Here is a 22,207-nt window from a genome sequence, read left to right as displayed (position 1 = left end):
CAGCACTAGTTACACAGTTACATCTCTGATTAAATATCACTTTAGAACCTTTTGGTAAACTCTTGATATACCTCAAATAGAAATAGGAACTTCCTAATACATAACAAGAAAAAAACAGGAAAAAATAATGACCTGGGAGTCCATGATCACGTCCACGTTGTAAATTTAATGATGCTAAATCCAGCGAACCATTATTTGACAATACAAACAGCTTTTCAGTTAATTCTTCATTCAACATTTGATCTTGCATCTGTAGTTTTGCTGACCTTGCTAGGACACCTCTTAATAACGGGTCCAAACCTCCTTTCAACACAAATCAAATCCAGTGTTACATTATGAGACATAACCCATTATAACTTTCCTAACAACCCTGCCTGAACTGTATTTAAAAGTGCATTTAACGACAAGAATATTACAGTGCATTTTGAAATGGGAAATAATACTGCAATTGAAATTGTGTTATCTTGTTCTTAGGACAACACACATTTAAAAGATCACAAGAACTTTTAGCCATAAAAGCTTTAAAAGCTTTACAGTTCATTATCAATTTAACACACTGGTTTTAATCTGATAGATGAATTATTTCTAATAATGTCTGTCTGCTTCAAAAGACTAGTTAATAAAAACAAACTTTCTCTGCTGATGTTATTTCTTTGGACACCATTCAACAACCTGAAACAATGATGCAATTAAACAAATGCTCTTTAGCATTAGATGCTCTTAGATGATTCTGGAATGTAAACGGTAAAGCTAAGTACAGACAGTCAAAAAAGCCCAAGGCTGAATCAATTCAATCTTCACAGGATAATCTAAACTGTGGAAATTTAACTGATAAGCAAGTGAACAGACATTCATTTTTGATTCTGGAAATGCAGCTACATGCCTGAAGTGGCTCAGGCCAGCAGCCAGGGGACACTGCAGCATGCCTCCTGCTCAGTTGGAGCAGACAGTTTAGGTCAAGGCTAACCCAGCCACCCTGCAAGTGGGGATTTGCAGGGGAGATGCAAAGCAGCCTGGGATGCTGGGGGACTGTGAGTTAATTTGAATTTGGAGGGGATCTGGGACAGAAATTCAGTAAACCAATTTAACCTAAATCAGTTGAGTCTGATGTTACAGTCATTCAGGTTTATCTTAAACTAGTTTCAGACATTTTGAAAGTGGTTTATGTGCACTGAACTTCTGTTGTGTTACAGATTTGAACTAGTTTCTGAACACTTATGGAGGTTTAAGTGTAATTTCTGTCACTAGTCTAATAATTTTGAAAAATACTGAAATATTGTGCAAAGATGTAAACCAATTAAAAGCATACCTTCTTTTATAAGCCTCCAGGGGCTAAAGAAAACTTCATGTAAATGAAGATTTGGGAGGTCTGGATCATCTTGATATTGTGCATTAAGTCGCTTTATTATTGGCTGAATTGTGGCATGACCAAAACGAAAAGCAGCTGTTGAAAAGACATTAGAAACTGTGGGATTTACTGAGGGATCATAACTTTTATATAGTCCAATATATTGATTAAAAGCATCTGGACCAATGATTTTTGGGATATAGTCTCTTAAGGTAATGATCTGAAAGGAAAGAAAAGATATATCTTAGCTAATATTTCTATAACATGATAATGCTCACCACTTCTAAAGAGCTGTGTAAGAGCTAATTTAAATGCTTAGTCACAAATGGAAGTGATAGGAATTCATTTCTACTGCTACAAATTTCTAGGAAGTTTGCAGAGGTAGAAATTTTCCCAAAAAGGAAGCACACAAGTATTCCAGCTTGGCTGCTCCCCTGCTCCTCACACCTTTCCCAGACTGGCAACTTCCTGGTTTGAGCTATGGGGATTCCCCATCCCCATTTTCCTGAGACAGAGGTAGTTTGACTGTTCCCCTGATCCCACAGATCATCCAAATTCCTCCCCTGAGCCTCCCCAGATACCTCCTGATAATAGAGGAGTCAAACAGGAGCATACAGGCATTCATTCTGTTGAGAGAAACTCTCACACTAGGGAGATCTTTCAAGTGTCAAAGTAGATCTTTCTTGCAGATGAGACATTTCCTCCACAAGAGGGAGGAATTGTCTGTACTCTGGCAATTTCTAGTGGAAGAGTGGCATTTCTCCCACTAGAAATATAATGGCTATGTGAGACCCAATAGTTTCAACAGCCATATATGGAAGTGGTTCTCAGCCTTTTTAGAATGCAGGCACCCCTTACTAGACTCAAGGCACCCCTCAGAAAATGCCAGCTCTTAGTTTTCACTTATTTTCTGACTAGAGAAAAATAACAGAGCAATACTTCTGTTGCAAAAAACTCAGAAAGATCACAAGAGGTTAGAATATGGATTCTTGTTTAAAATCTCTGGGTTTATCATTCTTTCTCTCTCTCTCTCTCTCTCTCATACTTTGCTTTCTGCTTTTCCTTTCACAGAATCTGATGAAGTGAGCTTTGGTTCACAAAATCTTGTGATTGTGTGTGTGTAACCATACACTTTCATTGGTCTATAAGGTGGAAATTGACTCTGCCTCATATTTGACTTCAAACTAACACGGCCAACTATGTGTCTTGATCTTGTCAATCATGTTTGCATACCTAACTCTGCTAACATTGTGCAATACCACGTGACCCTTGAAACCATTTCAAGACACTCCACGGTGCTGTGACACCCTGGTTGAAAATCACTGATATACGGAAAGAAAATAATATTGTCCTTAGTTTACAGAGGGGAACAAACAACTTAAGGTTAGGTTAGATCCTATTAAGAATTTAGTAATCTAAAATATTGGCATAGCAATGCCCAACTTTTAGGTAAATGGCTGTCAGAGTTCAATTGAAAATCTAATCAATTAGGTGGGGAGAATCATATGCCTTGGAAGGGTACAAGAAACTATGTGTTACAGCTAGTCAATAGGAAACATTAAGTACTGGGGTGTGACATCTTTTCCCTCAACACAACATAACTATTAGTTTGGGCTGAAAGCAGGTATCTCTTTTCACACTGAATCCACAGTCTAGAATCCTGCCCTTAGAGTAGATGTCTATACCTATTCTTTCAAAGAATGAGCAAAGTTTATCATTTTCTGGCTAGATGAGGAAGTGGTGCTGTTTACTTTTTTTTTTTTAATAATAGGCCAATAGCTAAAGCACATCAGCAAGCAGTGGCAGGCCTGGGTTCAATTTCTTCCTCAATCCAAGGGGAGACAAACAGATAACTCCCACCTTCCCAGAAACTATTTTAACCACCAGGGCCACTTGTACACATGATGGGTGTTTAGTCCCCTAAATTGAAATGGTGGGTTTTTATTTGTGATGATCAAAAACCCACCATTTCAATTTAGGGGCTTCCATTACCATTATGGTGAGGGGCACAATCCTTTTCTTTCCCCCCTGCAGAGCCTGCCCATGTCTTCCATGGCTGGGGAGCGAGCTGCCAGCAGGCTGAGTGGTCCCTGAGCTGCAGAGAGCTCTAGACCTTCCCTCCATGGCAGCAGCAGCCCCTGAGGCCACCTAGGTGGGCTGCTAGTGGGTGGGTGCTGCCTGGGGAGGGAAGGTCTGGGGCCCCCACAGCTCAGCAGCTTGCCCCCTGGTCACAGGAGAGGTGGGCAGGCTCTGTGGGAAAAAAAGATCAGTGTACAAGCCACACAATTGCCTAGCATATCCACTAGACCAAAATTTGGCTTGGAGAGATTACCTGTCCTTCTTATAATAGCTGCCTGTTCACAAGAGTTGATGTGAACCTTAAAAATTATATTATGACCACATCAAGTACTGGATACTTAAAAAGTGGTGATAACAACATAAACTATTACAAAAACCTACATAAATTCCCTTTGTTATCATCAGATTCTAAGTCACGTGTTTGTGACACAAATCTTGTTTCCTGTAAGTTAAAAATGACCAGGTTTTAAAATATTCATTCCCAGCATATTTTATGCTAAGCTGCAGCCAATTTATAAACTCCTAAAAATCAGAATTTAAAATAGAAATCCTGATAAACATTTCCTATCAAAGTCTTTTTTATAATGTAATAGAATTACTGAAGCATATAAGTAATACTGAAGCATACTGACCAAAAATGAGGAAATGATATAATTCCCAGAATAAATGAAATTGCATTATAGATTAAAGATTACAGTGAACTTAATAAAGCATAATGGGATGAGTATGAAGTATAGTGAACTCATTAAATACATCATAGGTTCAGTATAATATGCAATAAACCGAAAGGACAAATACACTATAAGCTTGATGCAGTGAATATTGAAAATCTAGTTTGTATTAAAAAATGACATCAGATAATATATTTCATTATCTTAGGCATGACACCCAGAAAAGCAGGCTCCCATAAAATCTATGAGCTATGACTTGTACACCTGTAACAGTCACTGTATCTAGAACTGGATGGGTAGTTGTGGCTCCTTGTCAACTTAAAGTTTTTTACTTTTCTAATTAAAGATGTTCATGCAGCAAAGAAGCTACTTTAAACAGGATACATAAGGACTTTGGATGGTTTCTTGATTAGATTCTTCCTTACATGTTACTTGTCAAATAATTAGATTTTTTTAATTGCTGGAAATAGTGTGGTTGCCATTAGTTAACATTTCCCAACATTTTCTAAATGTTATGATCAAGGTTTTCATGATGGTTCTTTTCAACTGTTGCATGGTTAGAATTAGCTTTGTGTCCTACCAGTAGCATCTCATAGAATCAGACAAAGGCTGAGGAACTAATTTTCCCAGCCTCACAGGCTAGTAAGAGCAGGAAGTATTGAGACAGCAATATTCAAATATTTAAGGAGAGAAGGAAGTGGGATAAAGGGAAACGGTACTTTGTTCTGCTGACCTAACAACCCAAACTGTCCAGTTTAGTACAGACCAGCACTAACTGGGACAAAACCAACTCTAGGTACAATTCTTATTGTGTGCCTTCCAACTTAATACAACAATTTGAGACGACGCCTTTGCTCTTGTATTGGAAATGGAGTTCATATGTCCTTTTTAGTTGTAGAACTGAAAGAGGGGGTCAACTCAATTTCAGGTTCTCTATTTACTCTGGGACTCCATTTTTTATTAGGACTAAGGATAGAAGAGTTTTGCTTATGTCTTATGCTAAAAGGTGCATGTATTTGAGACTGAGACTGAAACTCATACATCTGTTGGATGATGGGTGTGATGTCAGACAGAAGTACTCTCAAGGAAAGTAAAGCAGAAACTGAGTAGCATACTGGAGAAAGATGTGGAACCTGCCAGAGAACCATAGGAACAGTATATCAGAGCATACAATGCCAAGGATTTGGAGCTACCTTATACATTAATTTATTTAGTTTCATTTGGCAATGAAATGTCACAATTCATATCCTGCAGAAGTTTAAAAAAATAAGCCTAAATGTAAATAGCTAATGAAATGGGTATGACCAAGATTTTTTCCACTGTCCCTCTCTCCCTTGCTGCCTACTGCATTTAAGGTCTAGGGAGTTGTTTCAGAGGCTGTATCCCTAACCCCCATGCTTAATTGCCATTGATGCCTCTTTCCTCCCAGAATTTGTCCAATCCCTTTTTTGAATCTGGCTAAACTGCCAGCTTCCACATCTGCTAGCAATGAGCTCTACACTTTAATTACAAACTGTGAAAAGCAATGTCCTTTTGTTAGTTTTAATAACTGGAGGCTGCTTGGAGATGTTAAAAAAAGTGCTTTACTTTAAACTCTGTGCACTCCTGTGCCAAGACCACTGCATACCCAGAAGAGACAACGCATTATTTGGCATTAGCTAACCCGATGTCTATACAGATCAAGCGCATTAGTGAGGCTTTTCTGGCACTTTTATCCATGGGTGAATGGTGCCTCCCAAGTCTGGGGTCTGGGGGTGCACCAGATCACTGATGGGGGGGATCCCCAGCAGCTGCTTGCCGATGGGGGTGAGGGGTCCCCCAGTGGCTAATCACTGAGCCAGCGGTGAAACCGGCTGACTTTTCCAAGGGGCTGCCCGGACGATCTCAGGGGGTGCATGTGCATCTGTTTGCACCCCCTATGCGTCACCAATGCTTTTATCTAATAACTAGTCATCTATTAAATAAAAGCACCAAAAAGCCCTACTAAAAGCCCTACTAAAAGCACCCAATCTATACAGACACTATGGAGACAAGTTGAAGTAACATGCTGCTTCTTCCAGTAAAGCACAATTTTTTTTTTTAACATCTGAAAGCAGCCACAGAAATTAATTTTAAAGTTGGATTTTTTTCTAAATTTGTCATGAATAAACATGAATAAACATTGTTTCAAATAGTACTCCTTAAACATTTAATTTTTTTCTATGTAAACCATTCGTACCTGAAAATACCTCAATAAAGTCTAAACAAAAAACTGCAACATTGCAAGGAAAACAAATCTAGGGCTATTTCAATTAATTGTACTAGGGCTGATCATTTGTTTGAGATAATTGCAAATCATAAATTAATTTTAGAGTGTTTGAAACAGCAGAAAAATTCCTGAAATGCAGAACAGAAAGTCTCAGATCCTATATGCTACTGAATATACTCAATTTCCAAAATCGCTGGTACTGAATGCTACCTCAAGTCCTCACAGAATAAATCTCCATAAATAACCCTTTGAGGAAATAGATTTTAATCAGTAATGTCACTACTTTACTTCATTGTCTAAATCAGAAGTATCAAACTCACTAAGGAGTGCAGGCCAGATCTGGACCACAGGATCCTGGGCCAAATCTGTGGTGGGGGGCATGTATCCACAAGGATACAGGGGTAGGCAGTGGACAGAGCTCTGGCCAAATGCAGCTCCACACTGCTGCAAGCCCTCAGCTCCACACCACTGCTCAACTCAGGTGCATGCCCCTGCCTCTGTGCTGCACTAATATAACTCCATGAAGCCTCACACCCTTGGCTCCATAGCGCTGCCTGGACCTCTGGCTGATCAGCAGTATTGGGAACATGCAGCACTGTGGAGCTGAGGGTGTGCATTTTCAGTAGTGCACTGGACTACCAGCAGACTGGATACAATGGTTCCATGGGCTAGATCCAGCCTGCCAGCCATATGGGTAACACCCCTGGTCTAAACAGTGCCACTGCTGCAATACTGTAAAAAATGAATAATAGGCATTAATTCCTATGGAAAGTACCTCTGAATTTTCTGATAGCTGACATCATTGGCAAGCCAAATTCTCAGTGGCAATGATGTGTGGTCAATATTTATGCAAAGACTCTCTGCATAACTATAGCACAACCCCTGACAAAGTTTATAAAGCCTAGGTTCATGTGCCTACAGAGTAGCCTCAGAAGTATCTGGTACTGGCTCTGGCACAGAAATAAGATTAAATAGCAACCATACATTTGGACCAATACATGTTATTACTGAAAACCCTTGCTTCTTGCATATTTCCTGGACTGTCACAGCTACAACAACACTTCAGCCCTACTAGGTTAATTAGATTAGTGGAGTGATCCAGCATGAAAAGCTCTTTTCACTTAAAGGACAGAATTGCAATACAACATTGTTGAGTATTTCCAGCACATGTCTGCTCAGTGGACATCCAGCCCTCCAACCACTACTCTTAACCATGTGGGTACAAATGACATGGCTCAGAGCAATTCCAACTGGGTTATTAATGACTACAGGGCTCTGGAAATGGGGCTCAAAGGGTTGGGGGTGCAGGTGGTTTTCTCCTTGATCCTTTTGGTTACGGGTCACGGACTGAAGAGGAAGAGACAAACTGAAGTAGTGAACAGAAGACTGTGGTGCTGGTGCCATTGTAAAGGCTTAGGTTTCTATGACCACAGTCTGCACTTTGGAGAGAGAAGCAGAAGTTTGTTGGGAAGGGACAGCCTCCACCTCACTCCTTTGGGGAAGAAGCTCTTCTCAGCTAGAATGGCTGACATGCTTGTCCAGGCTTTAAACTCAGTTTGCTGGAGGATGGGCGTATAACCATGAGTGCAAGCCCACCAAGCATCAACCACAAAATCAGCAGGTCAGGCTGCACAAGGGAACTCACTCCTACCCCAGCCCAAGGATGGGACTTTTCTTTTTAGATAGATAGGGGCTTTTTAGACAGATAAGAGTACAGGGAAGTCTAGGGCCTCCAGTGGCAGACTCACTTGCCTGTACACAAATGCCTGGAGCCTGGGGAACAAACAGGAGGAACTGGCCCTTCTGCTAAACAGAAATGACTATGATCTCATAGGGATAACAGAGACCTGGTGGGACTCCATCTATGACTAGACCACAGGTATAGATGGCTATACCTTGTAGAGGAAAGATTGTGTTGAAAGAAAGGGCAGGGGCATAACTCTGTATGTGAAGGAGCAGTGCACTTCCCTACAAGTGGAGATGGGCACCCAAGGAGGGCGACTTGAGATCCTCTGGGTTAGAATATGAGGGGATTGTGGTGAAGGGGATATAATGGTAGGAGTCTACTACAGATCTCCAAATTAGGAGCAAGAGCTTGACCACAAATTTACTAGGGAACTGGCTGAGGCTGCATGCTTTCGGTGCATGGTTGTCATGAGTAACTTCATCTACCCTGACATTGCATGGGAAGATCACTCAGCCAAATCTGATCAGTCACAAACCTTGACATGCATGGATGAGCTCTACCTGTCTCAAGAAGTTTCCAGGTCCACAAGACGTAAGGCACTGCTGGACCTGGTACTGGCCAAAGGGAATGATCTGGTCAGCAACCTAAGAATCAAAGGGAAGCTGGAAGACAATGACCACAAATTGATTACTTCCACTATCCATTGCAAAACTGGCAAGTCAGTCAGAAATACAGAAATCCTCAACTTTAGGAAAGACAACTTTCATAAGATCAGGAGGCTAGTTGTTGAGGCCCTGAGAGGCCCTGATCTGACAGGGAGGGGAGTCTATGATGAGTTATTGCTCCTTAAGGAAGCAATCCTTGAAGCACAAGGGAAATCCATTCCATCCCATAGGAAAGGTAGTAAAAGGGCTCGGCAGCCCCCTTGGCTCAATAGGGAAATCATAGACTTCCTATGTCTAAAAAGAGAAGTTTATAAAGGGTGGAAGACAGGAAATACTACTAAGGAGGAGTATTCAATACTGGCCCGCATCTGTAGGGAGTGAACTAGGAAAGCCAAGGCTGTAACCAACTGGCTAGATGAATCAAGGACAATAAAAAGTCTTTCTTCAGATATATGGGAAGTCAAAAAAACCCAAGGGCAACATTGGACCCCTGCTAAACCAAATGGAGCAGCTGATAACTGACACCCAGGAAAAAGAAAATCTCCTTAATTCTTACTTTGCATTGGTCTTTCACCAGCCCAAAGGAACATTCCTGCCTGGCAAGACGCAGGATCATCAGGGTAAGGATGAACACATGCCCATCATTGGCATAGATGTTGTGAGGCAACACCTTGAGAGGCTGGACATCCACAAATCAGCTGGCCCGGATAGATTGCACCCAAGTGTGCTAAAGGAACTGGCTGACATTATAGTGCAACCACTAGCAAAGATAGTTGAGAACTCATGGTGCTTGGGTGAAGTACCTGAAGAGGTATTGGAAGAGGGCCAATGTGGTGCCTATCTTCAAGAAAGGGAGGAAGGAAGATCCAGCAAACTACAGGCCAATTGGTTTGACCTCAATCCCTGGGGAATTGTGGCCTCGACAACCTTATGGTCCAATGGCTGGGGAACTGGTTCTGAGGTTGGACCCAGAGAATGGTAGTTGATGGAATGGAATCAACATGGCCCATAGTAGGCAGTGGTGTCCCCCAGGGCTCTGTTCTCAGACCTGTACTCTTTAATGTATTTATAAATGATCCGGACTCTGATGTCAGAAGTGGACTGGCTAAGTTTACTGACAACACTAAATTATGGGGAAGTGTGGTCACAACTGAGGATAGGCTTGCGATCCAGGCTGATCTTGACAGGCTCACAAGGTGGGTGGATAAAAACCTGATAGCATTCAACACGGAGAAATGCAAGGTGCTCTACCTTGGGAGAAAAAAGGCTGAGCCACCAGTGCGATATCGCAGCCAGCAACACAAACAAAACTCTGGCTTGCAACTACTGATGCATCTCAAGCAAGGCCCAGGAAGTCATGCTCCCACTGTACTTGGCCTTGGTGAGGTCACAGATGGAGTACTGTATCCAGTTCTGGGCTCCACAATTCAGAAGGGATGTGGAGAAGCTTGAAAGAGTCCAGTGGAGAGCTGCATGCCTGACCAGAGGGCAAGAGAGCAGACCTTATGAAGACAGGCTAAGAGGCATGGGAATCTTCAGCCTGGAGAAGTGAAGGCTCAGGGATGACTTGGTGGCAGCCTATAAATACATAAGGGGTGTGCATCAGGAACCAGGAGAATGTCTGTTCACCAGGGTACCCCAAGAGAAGGCGAGATCCAACAGTCACAAACTCCTGCAAGACCGTTTTAGGCTGGGCATAAGGAAAAACTTCTTTACTGTCCAAGTCCCCAGGGCAGGGAATAGACTCCCCCCAGAGGTGGTGCAAGCATCTACTATGAACACTTTCAAGAAAAATTTGGATGCCTATCTTGCTAGGATCATTTGACACCAGCTGACTTCCTGCCCCTGGAGCAGGGGGCTGGATGTGATGATCTTGCGAGGTCTCTTCCAGCCTTAATGTCTATGAAATCTATGGAATCGATGACATAACTCTATCCAGGCCACAATTATTCAGATTGCTTATGAAAATGTCATGTGGGACTGCATCAGAAACCTTATTAAAGCTCAAGTATATTATACTGTATTTCTTTCATCTGCCACACTCTTATCCTATCCAAAGAAAGATATAAAGTTGGTTTGTCATGGTTCATTCTTAACAAATCCATGTTGACTGCTAGTGATCACCTCTTCCTCTCTATGATTGTTTTATAATTTACTCCAGTTACTTCCCAGGTAGTGAAGGCAGGCTGACTGATCTATAATGGCTTGGGGTGTGCCACAGTGTCTTTTCTGCTTCATTTCTGGTGTTAATGATGGGCATGGGAGTGAGCAGGAAGTGTTAATTGCCTCAGTGGTGAGATTGAGCTGTTTGTTGCCACAGTGTACACATGCTACGAGTTATATCGATAGCAAATACCTTCCAATACTTGCTTGTTATGAAAAATGTTTTAAAAACAATATTGAAAAAAACCCCCAAAAAACAACCCAAAAAACAAAAACTATTCTAACGGGAAAAGTATATTTTTCAGTCTTGTTATTTAATTTTTTTTTTTAAATCCTGGTGAACCTTTCCATAAAATGTACTCCCTCAGGCAAAGAGGGGGTCTGTATAAATTTAACTTAAAGGGTGAAACTTTTAGACATATACAGCAACTGGAAACAGAATCCAACTTTAACTTTAGCTGTCACTAGTGCTCCAGTTATAACACCACTCTAATAGAGATAGTGCAATTACATACAATGAATGAAAGTGCCTGAGCCAGTTACTAATATGCCACAGGCAGATCTCATTAGTCTACGATGCTGCTAGAGATAATGAGTAGCTCAGAGTCATGTAGTGTAATGCCTTAATGCCTCGTGCAAACTATTTTCTTTAAGGGCATGATGTTTCTGATTCCTGCCTATTAACATCTGAGTGCACAGAAGCAGAGCTTTTGGTTTCTGACTTGTCCCTTTCTGCTAACTAGAATCAACCAGCATTCTGAACCTGTCAATACAATTCTTTTTAAACAAACAGCATTTTACCACTGTAAAACTACTAAAGAAAAAAATTACTTTCATGACCTAAATATCATTTTAATATTCAAATGCACATCATAGTGCGAATTGGTTATGCAATGAGTTTCTACTTGACATATATATTTGAATAAAGTATTTTTTTCTATCCCTCTCAAAATTAGCCCACACACTCTATTTTGAAAACCAATTTCCAAATAATTCTGAATTGGTTGATAGAGGGAAGTAAAAGAACCGTGAAAATAAAACATGTAAATAGAGTAGAACATTATAGTTCTTGGAAAAGAAACCCTATTTAATAACGAAGGGAACAATTTGTGTCCCACTGAGGTTGTGGTAGCAAAAATTGTCTCAATGGAATATATGTAATGAACAAAAAAAAAGGGGAAAAGGGAAGCAAAGCAAAGGCTGAATGTTGAATCCTCATAATGGTTGATGAAAAAACAAAATAGGTGAATAGCCAATGGAAATACAATTTTCTACTCAGTAGCTGCATCTACACAAGATACTGACATCACATGGCACATAAATCCATTCAGCAGTGTTACTGTGTAGTAACTCTGGTTACTGTGCAGTCATTTAGTATTTGCATGTACAAGTATATGCAAATACTAAATGACTATGCAGTAACACCTGCGCAGTCAGCATCTCATGTAGATGCGGCCACTGGGCATGTCTACACAAGATGATTAACTGTGCATTAGACTAATCTAATGTCCAGGAAAGCATCAGCATCTACACATGCATGGGACTTACTGCACCATAAATTAGACTAATGCACCATTTGCTAGTACAAACAAATACAGGTACTAAATTAACAGTGCATTAGCTACTGTGCAGTAGCACATGTGTAGATGCTGACTGGGAGAAATTTTCTCCCAGTCAGCCTCAGCAGCAGAGAGCCACAAGGGGTGGGAGGGTTGCGGGGAAGCTGTCCATGGCTCTGGTGCAGAACTCAGGATTGCAGCCTGGTTCTGTAACACTGGCTTGGAGTGATGCCCCATGGCTGATTGGCAGCATCACCCTGAGCTTTCCTCTCACCTTGCTTGCTGAAGGGAAGGAGAAGCTCTCTGTTCCTGGTTCTGGTGCTGCTCAGCTCCCTGCTCCTTCCCAGTGGGGAGGTGAGCAGTGCCGAGATGTGGGAGCCCTCTGTTCCCTCACCATCAGGTTGGGGACAGAGATCTTCCCCGTCCATTCAGTCCTGCTGTTGCCCCAGCACATGCACCAGTCGGCTCCTGGGCAGTGCCAGGACTCATGACAGATTGCTCCTTCATCCCCTCAGCAAGCAAAGTGAGGGGAGAAATCAGGGCACTGCTCACCCACAGGGAATCTACTGAGGCCAGTGCCACTAAGCCAGGTTGCAATCCTGAGCTCTATGCAGCTGTAAGCTGTTCCCCACTCTGAGACATCTCCTCCCCACTCCCTGGAGCCCAGACCTGGCCCCGGTGCCCCCTGCCAGCCCAGGGCTGGAACTGGGGGAGCCTGGAGCTCCCCCTGGCTACTCCAGGAGGCAGAGTGGGGGCAGGGGGCAGAACCAGCCCAGGACTCAACTGCTCCCATTGGGAGCAAATTTGATCCCAACACAGGTGCATGTGTAGCTGTGTTCCTAGGCCTTATTTCCTGTGCCTTATTTCAATGTGCAGTAACTTTAAAGTGCATTACTTGCATGTATAGATGCACCCACAGTTTCAAATGAAAATTCTTATTGGACTTTCTTTGATTTTTTCAATACTGATTTTTCCTTCCTATGTTCTCCGGCCCTAAACCGAGTTTCTGGAGTTTATGCATTAAACTGTCAATGGATATGTCCACATGTTCAAATAATGCAAAGCAACAAACTCAAAAGCAGTTTGAGCTGGAGTAAACTACTCCTGGGTGCAGCAGCAATTGTGCTCCTGGGACAGCAGCAATTTGAGTCAGTATGGAGCAGGCCCAGGCTGACACAGGGTATGGGAGGTCAGCCCTGGGCTCTAGGTGGCAGTGCTGGGTGACAAAGGGGCTGGTTGGGGCACAAAGGTGCTGAAAATGTGAATCTGTGTAGCTAAGCAGCAGTCAAGAGTCTGGCACTTAGCAGGCTGGGAGGACCAGGTACAATTTATGCCCACAGTCAGTGTCTATACATGCATTTAATCACAGTAAATTATTCTGGCAGAAGATAGTAATGTCCCCGACAAAACTATCTTACTGAGGCATTAATTAGTTTACTGTGGCCTAATACCATTGCACGTATAGACGGTGATGCTTTACTCTGCAGCTAATTAGTCTACTTTGCAGTTAAGCGCATGTGTCGAAGCAGCCAATGAGGCTGTCAATACAAGCTCCCAGGTATTTGTTTATTTTTTTCAGGAGAAAGAGAACTGTAAAAGTGGGAAACATGCTTTTCTCCTTGCTTCTTTCCTTTTCCAAAACCACTATCCTGAAGAGAGCCTGAAAAAGTAGAGACACCTCAATAGAATAAATACCTATGAGGAAATTCTTACAGAAGAGGAAAAAGTTAGAAAGTGCATTAAAAATAAGGAGAGAGAGACATGGAATCTGAACAAGATAAGGACAAGAAAACTGAATATCCAGGATTTCGATAAAAGAGTAAATCTAACACAAAAGTCCTACAGACTAGAATAGGAAAGATGATCCCAATTTTTTTTTGCTTGTGAAAAGACACATTAGGTTAGTTACACTAGATTAGCTAACATATTAGGTTAGTTACACTAGATCCACAGAAATAGCAATAGTAATTATTAACCAAGTAATAAGACAACCTGATGTAGAGCACCAACAATTTTTCGAGCTTCCTGGTAAACTGTTTCAGAGCTCCAGTGGTAATTTTGCCTCTTCAGTGCTTTAGCCAGCCGGTTATGTTCTCTCAGCCACAGTGTGTGCATAGCTGCTAATGAGATGACTTCACTAGATCTGCTGTCCCCAGCCATAAAACATTCAATCCTTTTAGCTTCATTTGAACTTGGGTCTTGTGCACAGGGTGATGGGACCTGGTCTACAAAAGGTAAATATTCCCGATCATTGTCGTAATATTGCACATTTATTCTAAGGAGGCCTTCATCACTTGTAAAATTCCTCAGCTTTTTTTCCATAGCAGGTGTGCTTCCATAAACAGTGGAGGCATCAAGAAAGGAGGTCAAGCCATTAATCTGTTCTCTTGGATTTAATGTTGATAGATTTCCAAAGAGAATGCCATGATCACCAGTGCCACATGCAGGAGAAGAACGGTAAAAGGGCAAGCAATCCATTCCAGTGGACAGTGTATCATTGGGAAATACCTGTGTAATAAAAATGGACATTCTTGTCAGTGAAAACAATGTTGCTCAAGTAGCAATACATGGAATATGCAGTCATTCTAAACTAGTAATTCAATCTAAATCCCAGTTTTCAATTGTTTGGCCCTTTTTTTCAGCCTACCACCTCCTGGACTGAAATTTTCCAGGCTAAGTCTTGGTTTGAAACTGAGAATGTTGGGTTCTCCTTAAGTTGTAAAAAAAAAAATCAGCTGTTTTGAGGCAAGGAAAATGAAACGGTATTTTTTTCTCATTATAAAAGCTATTTACTTCCATCCATTTTGAACAGCTCTACAAGTGAATTATTTTAGGGGGTTGAAAACTAAAACAGAAGTGCAAGTGAGTCCTGGAAGCTGTTTTAGTGAAATCCATTTTGATATGATCAAATTAGGAGCCATCAAATATGATGCGCTAAACAGGTTTGTGAAAATATGTGGGTCTGGAGCAAGACTGAGAAAAATATTTGCCTCAGTGCACAGAGCATATGGAGAGGCAGAGGAGACTGCCTTAGTAAGAACCTGATTCAAAGCTAATTGAAATCAATGTGAAGAAGCAGAGATGTCAATATACATTTATTCCATTGAGCTTTTGGGTTACTAAAAATGCATATTAGTAAGCAGAATATGAACTGTGGGTGTTTCTCTACTTCCAACCTCCTAAGATGAATGCTGGAAACATTTATGTCCTATAGGCCTCTCTAAATCAGCGGGGAGGAAAACAGATGCTTTTTTTTATATTGTAGGTGGGCCAATCCAATCAAGAGAGAAGCTTAGAGTCAACAATTCCTTTTTAGGCAACAACATTAATAACTAACTTTAAAAAACAGTTTTATGTGTATAACATATCTGCCTTGTTCAAAACACGCTCTGTGTCACCAGTCCTGCAGTACATTTCTGTACTGCACTTTTCTGAAAATCCCATTATTTCCAAATTCTACCAATACATCATTACATATCAGTGTAATGAGCCATGTTGAGCCACAACAATGACTCAAGCCCAGGAGTTTCAAAAAAGGAATTTTCCAGTGAAAATGGCTGTTAACACCATGATTTGAGTACAAAGAAAATGCAATTATAATCTTTGAGATTTTTTAACCATTGATCTTTCAAGAATTGTTAAATAGATATAAGCTCCTGAAACATCTGCAGAATCATAGAAACACAGAGAAGTAGGACGGGAAGGGACCTCCAGAGATCATCTAGTCCAACCCCCTGCTTGAGGCAGGATCACCCCTATCCAAACCATCTATACAAAACATAATGTGAACTCTATGTAAGACTACCTCACAACACAGGCCTAACACCCTAACCTGCCACAAGTACAGCAGGGGAACACAGAAGCCAATGTCTGGCAGACCTGTTGTGCCATTATACTGGACTGGCAGACCTGTATAATGAAGCTCTTTTCCTTTTCATGGGATAAGTAGTGTGCAGCCAGCAGCTGAATGTGCAAACAAGAGTTTCCGATGTTATTTTTCATGGAACATCAAACATGACCTAGGAAAAAATCCTGTTTTGTTATGATGAGTACACCATTGCATTTTTCTCTACACCTAATGAAAAGTATTCATATAAACACATTCCTTTGCACAGCATAGTTCAAGGGAAAAACCCCATATTGTAGCTTTCCTGGTTTAGTTGTACACAGGCTTAAAATTATATTATAAATGGAACTGACTTACAGAGACATTCCTTTCAAATTCAGCAGAATGAAAGACACTAATTGCTTCCATGCATTGCAATGTCTAAACTGCAATGTCTTTAGGGTATATACTTCCCTTTAGTGAAACTATTTTGGGGGAAATGGTCTCATGTTAAGATTTTGTTGAAGATTTCTAAAATGAAGTAAGGGTTTGTGAAAGCAAGGATAGCATACTATTAGTGATATTGATAGCAAGGGAAAATTAAGTCCTGTATTTTTGTAGAGGAAATTTTAGCAGCAACAAAGTCCAGGGTTCAGGAGACCTGAGTTGTATGTCAGCTTCAACATCTGCAATACTGGACGTCAATCACCTCTCTGTGCCTTCGTTTCCCCTTCCATCGTTTTTATGTCTTATCTATTTAGATTGTAAACTTTTCTCTTGCTATATAACTGCACAGTGTATGATGTCAGCTGGGGTTTCTAAAAGCTGGTGACCTCATGTTAAGAGTTCACTTGATTTTAAAACAATTAAAAATAATTACTACAATTAATAATAAATAAGGACAGCAACAGTATGGCGTAGAAGCTCTTTCAATCAGGTGTGGATCCTGAGGGTGGTGTGGTGTAGTCAAACCCCCTTTCCGCAGTGCAGCTCACTAGCTCTGTTTCCCCACAGTTTTGGTCCCCTGTGGAGTTGGGACTACTTTATAGGAGCAGCAACTTTTTAAGCCCATGAAACAGGTAAGAATCACCCTACTTGGCACCCTGTCTGTGCTTCCCTCCCATTCTCCCTCCCTCCTCTACTTATGCCTCCAGATGCATGAAGGTCAGACTTGCTCACTGCTACTCCTGTCTCCAGCTGACCCAGGGGTGGAGGAAAGCTCCAGAGCCATTCCAGCTGGGGCTGTAAGGAGTGGCTGTGCAGGGAGCACAGCTCAGCAGAGTATAGCAGCAGTGGCAGTGACAGCATGGGTAACCCACCCACCCCATCCACCAAATCACTGTCCCTATCCCTGGCCAAGCCCAGCACCCAGAGCAGGTGCTCTCTACAGTTTCCCTGGGTCAGGGCAGGAGTGCATGGGGCAATGACAGTGGTGGGCAAGTCTCTCCTTCCTGCACTCAGAGGCATAAGTAGAAGAGTTTGTGCTGGGATTTATTGTGCGCCTAGCGACATCTTCTTCCTAATCTTGTATAAGAAATATAATATTATTTCCATGGCACTCATCTTTATTACTTTAGATGACACAGAACTCTGAATATGCTACCCAACTATGCAGGAGATCATAAAAAATGAGAAACCATCTTCTTCACCTAATCTACTCCAAAAGAGACAAACTTAAACAAGGCATACTAATTTATGCTACTAAATGTAATATTAACCTGGAAACATACTTGGGTAGCAGGCCCTCTCCCCCTCCCCTGATGATAGCCAACCGATAGACAAGGAAAAAGTGGAATGTGGTATCTCAACAAGAGCCACTTCACAGGCAGCATACTAGCAACACAGGAGAGAATCCAAACAGCAGCACCCAGAATAATATCTTCAATGATGTCACAGTATTCCCTATTCAAAGGCCTAAACTTCTGCCCAGAGAAACAATCTATCAAGATACTAATATGTGGAGAATTAGGAGAAATCCTCTGCAGGTTTGCTTGAAAGAATACTTCCACAGTCAGGACGCTATCCCTTCTGACAACCTTTCTGCCACATAAAAAACAAACAAAAGAAAAACCCAACCCCCCCCCCCCCAAAAAAAAAAAAAAAAAGGCTGACTGGACACGTCCCAGTGGATGAAATAACATATTGGACTGCTACAATGACTGTTTCAGGAAGAAAGCTAAGAGTGAAATTCTCAACAAAAGCCAGGACCACCACAACCTCTTTTCCTCAGTTAGGAAAGACATGCAGTTCCTAAGATCCAACAACAAAACAGTAATCAAACAAGTGGGCAAAGGAGGAGCTATTGTCATACTCAGTCATGAAGACTATACCATCTGCTCTAAGGAAAAGACTCATGGGCTGTATTCAGATGAGCAGGCATGTGCAATTTGTGGTACCACAAACCACTTTGTGGTGCCTCAAACCACATGCCTAACGTTAAAATGTGCCCTGCACTGCAAATTTGCATTGCAGGGGCAAAAACTAAAATTTCCCAATTTTAGTCCCAAGTCAGTCCACACACAGTGTTATTGCACTGTAATGTCTGCACATGTAGACGCCGCTGTAAAAACCACTTACTGTGCAGTAATTTACAGTAAGTTACTGTGCAGCAAAAACACATGTAGACATGCCTACTGAGTAGTCAACTACACTACTGCACAGTAAAGTATTTCGTGTATCTGTACCCCTTGTGTACAGATTATTGAACAACATTCTAGTGTTTTCACTCCTCCAGCCTAGCCTCTTTGGAATAGAGCCATAATTTGTTATGTGGTTTTCTTTCTAATGAAGAAAAAATACTTTAGCTTGCTAGAGAAAACTGATTCGTGAGGGATTTTTTATTATCTCCTTGTTTCAGTGTTTGAAAAATGCTTCCTCTAGTCACATTAATGAACTGCTTTGTGTAATGGTCTCCACTACCTTACACAAAAGCAGATGAGGAGTGGGCATATAACTCAGTAGATGCAGAAACACATCCGTCTTCATCTGCCCCTGCTTAAGCTTGTATTAAGTTTGAAACATCTAATGGATAGAGGTATATTGTTGTGTTGAAGTTAGCGATATTTTTCACAATTTAGCAAATATTTGATGTAGTACCATTAGTTATTAAAGGGCATCTCCAAAATTGCTTAATTAATTATAGATCCTATTAACTATGTACCTATTAGTTTTAAAGAAATGTCAGTTAACTGCCCTCAAAATCCTTAAAACTTTGTGAGAAAGTAACATTCAGGTTATAAACACTCATTCTGAGCTCTGTACCTAACAGGTTCTGTTAGGACAGTGAGCCATCTTTTTATGATACAGGCACTCCTCACTTAACGACCGAGTTCCGTTCCTACGACTCGGTCGTTACGCAAATTGGTCGATAAGCGAGGAGCCGCCCCTTACCGACCGCAGTCGGCCCCCGGGGAACCAGCCGGGGACGGGAAGGCGCTGGCCATGGCGGTGAGTCCTGGCCGCTGCCCTCCGGGCGGATGCTTCTCCCCCCTCGTGGGTTCACGGAGCCGGCTGGAGGGTGCCGGGCTCAGCTCCACGTCCCCCTCAGCTTGACGCTGAGACGCTGCGCTGCCGCGCTGCTGAGACGCCGCGTTGGAGGGTGCCGGGCTCAGCTCCACGCTGAGACGCCGCGCTGCCGACCAGCTCTACGACTCTACGGAGAGTAAGTCTGCGCGGTCGTTAAACAGGTAGGTCGTTAAGTGAGGAGTCTGAAAATGTATCATGCACTGACTTCATAGATGAGGTGGCATACTTTTTTCACATGTCCTATCAGAGAAAAATGTTACATAACAATGAGGACTATGGACACTTTTGATATTAATGGATGGATTCAATCTGGCATCTATTAGGAGCTTCTTATGGGGGTCTACCTAAGAAGATTGCTGTTTTGCTGTATTTAAAACATGGCTTCATGGCTTTGGATGAGAATCTCCAGACAACAAGTTGAGAGACCTTCAAGAAAATGAGAAAAAAATTACAGTCCTTCTTGGAACATCATCCCATGGTCAAAGAAGCTTAAGTCCTGCTGGTGACACAACCTGCACAGCCAGGCACTGAACTACAGAATGCACCTGCTCCTGCCCTGGCCCTTTCCCTTGACTGGAAGGATCAAAGAGAACACCATCTAATACCATTCCCTTCACCCTGCACCCAAAGTTGTGTAGTCACTTTTGACTGCTCAGGGTCACCCCTGGCAGTATCATTGGTTCCCACATGGATGAGCAGCATAAGGTAGTAGTTAGAGAGCTGGATGAGTTTTGGTAATCTCTCCATGACCTCTTGGATATGGGCTCTGGGAAAGCAGCAGACTTCCCAAGAGAACAGGTCAGGACAGCAGATGGATTCCTCTGTCTCCCAAGAAGGGAGTTTTCAAATACCGCCAGCTGTTGCTTCTTCTTTGTGGCAGTGATATGGATCTTTTCCACCTTGGGGAGGGCTTGGGATGCTATTGGACTAGCTGGACATCAGCTAGTAAAAGAAGGAGATCACAGAAGAGGAGCAAGGAGGACTATGCAGGAAACTGGTGTGGTAGGGCTGAAGTAACCAGACTTCTCTTCCTCCTCTGTGCTCCTAAATAGGCTTGACGGGTCCCATTTGGTTTGGTTTGAGGAATGGTACAAGAACAAAGTTCTGGTCATCGGGGACTCCATCCTGAGGGGATGGTCCAATCTGTCACCCGGAGCCTTGGTCAAGGCAGGTCTGTTGCATGCCCGGAGTGAGGATTCGCAATGTCACAGAGACCATCCCTAAAATCATCAAGCCCTCTGACTACTACCCACTGATTGTGGCCCATGTGGGTACAAGTGATGCATCCAAGGGCAAGCCAGATAACATCATGGAGGACTACAAGGCCTTGGGACACTAACTGAAGAAGACGGGAGCCCAGGTGGTATTTTCCTTCATTCTCCCAGTAAGTGGATGGGGTAGGCATCATGATGCCTGCATGGACGTGGTTAACTGGCAGCTTCATAGCTGGTGCCATGAGGCAGGCTTTGGGTTTTTTGACAACGACTCATGTTTTTGTAAGGAGGGCATGCTGGGGTGGTATGGGCTTCACCTCTCCCCTAATTTCCTCTAGGTTGGCTGATCTCGTATGGCGGGCTTTAAACTAGCTTCACCGGGGGAAGGGGCCTCTTCAAGTGGAGAGGATGCTTCACCAGCACACAGGGTGACAAGAGGAAGGGAAGCCCAGGTAAGCATCAATGTCCAGAGAGCAGGGGACCACTACTGTCCTGGGAGTGGCAGGAAGGCATGTGAACCTCAGGAGGCCTCAGGTTCCTCTACACTAATGCTCATAGTATGGGGTGTAAGCAGGAGGAACTGTGCCTCCTGACAAGTAAGAACCCAGACTTAGTAGGGCTCACAGAAACCTGGTGGGACCCTACCTATGACTGGGCAGTGGGCATTCAGGGGTACACCCTATATTAGAAGAGAAAGGACACAGAGGAAACGTGGCGGGGGGGTTGCACTCTATGTCAAAGAGCACCTCACATCATCAAGGATTAGCTTTGGGTTAGAGGAGGGTCAGGCAGAGACACTATGAGTCAAACTACAAGGGGGGAGTGGCGAAAGGGACCTTACGGTGGGTGTCTACTACAGACCACCCAACCAGGGGGAAGAGCTAGACCAGGACTTCTCAAGTCAGCTTATGGAGGCGGTTAGGTCAAGGGATGTCATTGTCACGGGTGACCCAAACTACCCAGACATTTGCTGGGAGGAGCAGACAGCCAGGTCTGACCGCTCGCATAGGTTCCTGGCTGTATTACAGGACCTTCACCTTATTCAGGAAGTGCACAGCCCCACTAGGGGTAATGCCTTGCTGGACCTGGTTCTGGCCACGGGGGATGACCTGGTGAGGGGACTGCAGGTCCTTGACCACCTGGGCAATAGCGATCATCACCTGCTGGATTTCACTATCCAACGCAGGGCATCTAGGGCTCACACCAAGGCTAAAGCCCTTGA

The 22,207-nt window shown here is 42.7% G+C and overlaps 1 protein-coding gene across 1 annotated transcript in view; it reads right to left on the bottom strand.

The window, feature by feature from the left end:
* Positions 1-22,207, bottom strand: part of TPO (thyroid peroxidase) — a 148,634-nt gene that overhangs the window by 47,377 nt on the left and 79,050 nt on the right. Inside the window, exons 8-10 of the mRNA XM_025203384.1 lie at positions 14,413-14,928; positions 1,310-1,568; positions 133-303 (exon numbers count right to left, since the gene is read on the bottom strand). Coding sequence (XP_025059169.1) covers positions 133-303; positions 1,310-1,568; positions 14,413-14,928 — 946 coding nt within the window. The remainder of the gene's footprint in view (positions 1-132; positions 304-1,309; positions 1,569-14,412; positions 14,929-22,207) is intronic.

The sequence above is a fragment of the Alligator sinensis genome, unplaced genomic scaffold (assembly GCF_000455745.1).
Source record: "Alligator sinensis unplaced genomic scaffold, ASM45574v1 scaffold832_1, whole genome shotgun sequence".
In the NCBI taxonomy this organism is placed as follows: domain Eukaryota; kingdom Metazoa; phylum Chordata; order Crocodylia; family Alligatoridae; genus Alligator; species Alligator sinensis.
Note: the sequence above shows the minus strand (reverse complement) of the source record. Positions and strands in the feature narration are given on the sequence as shown.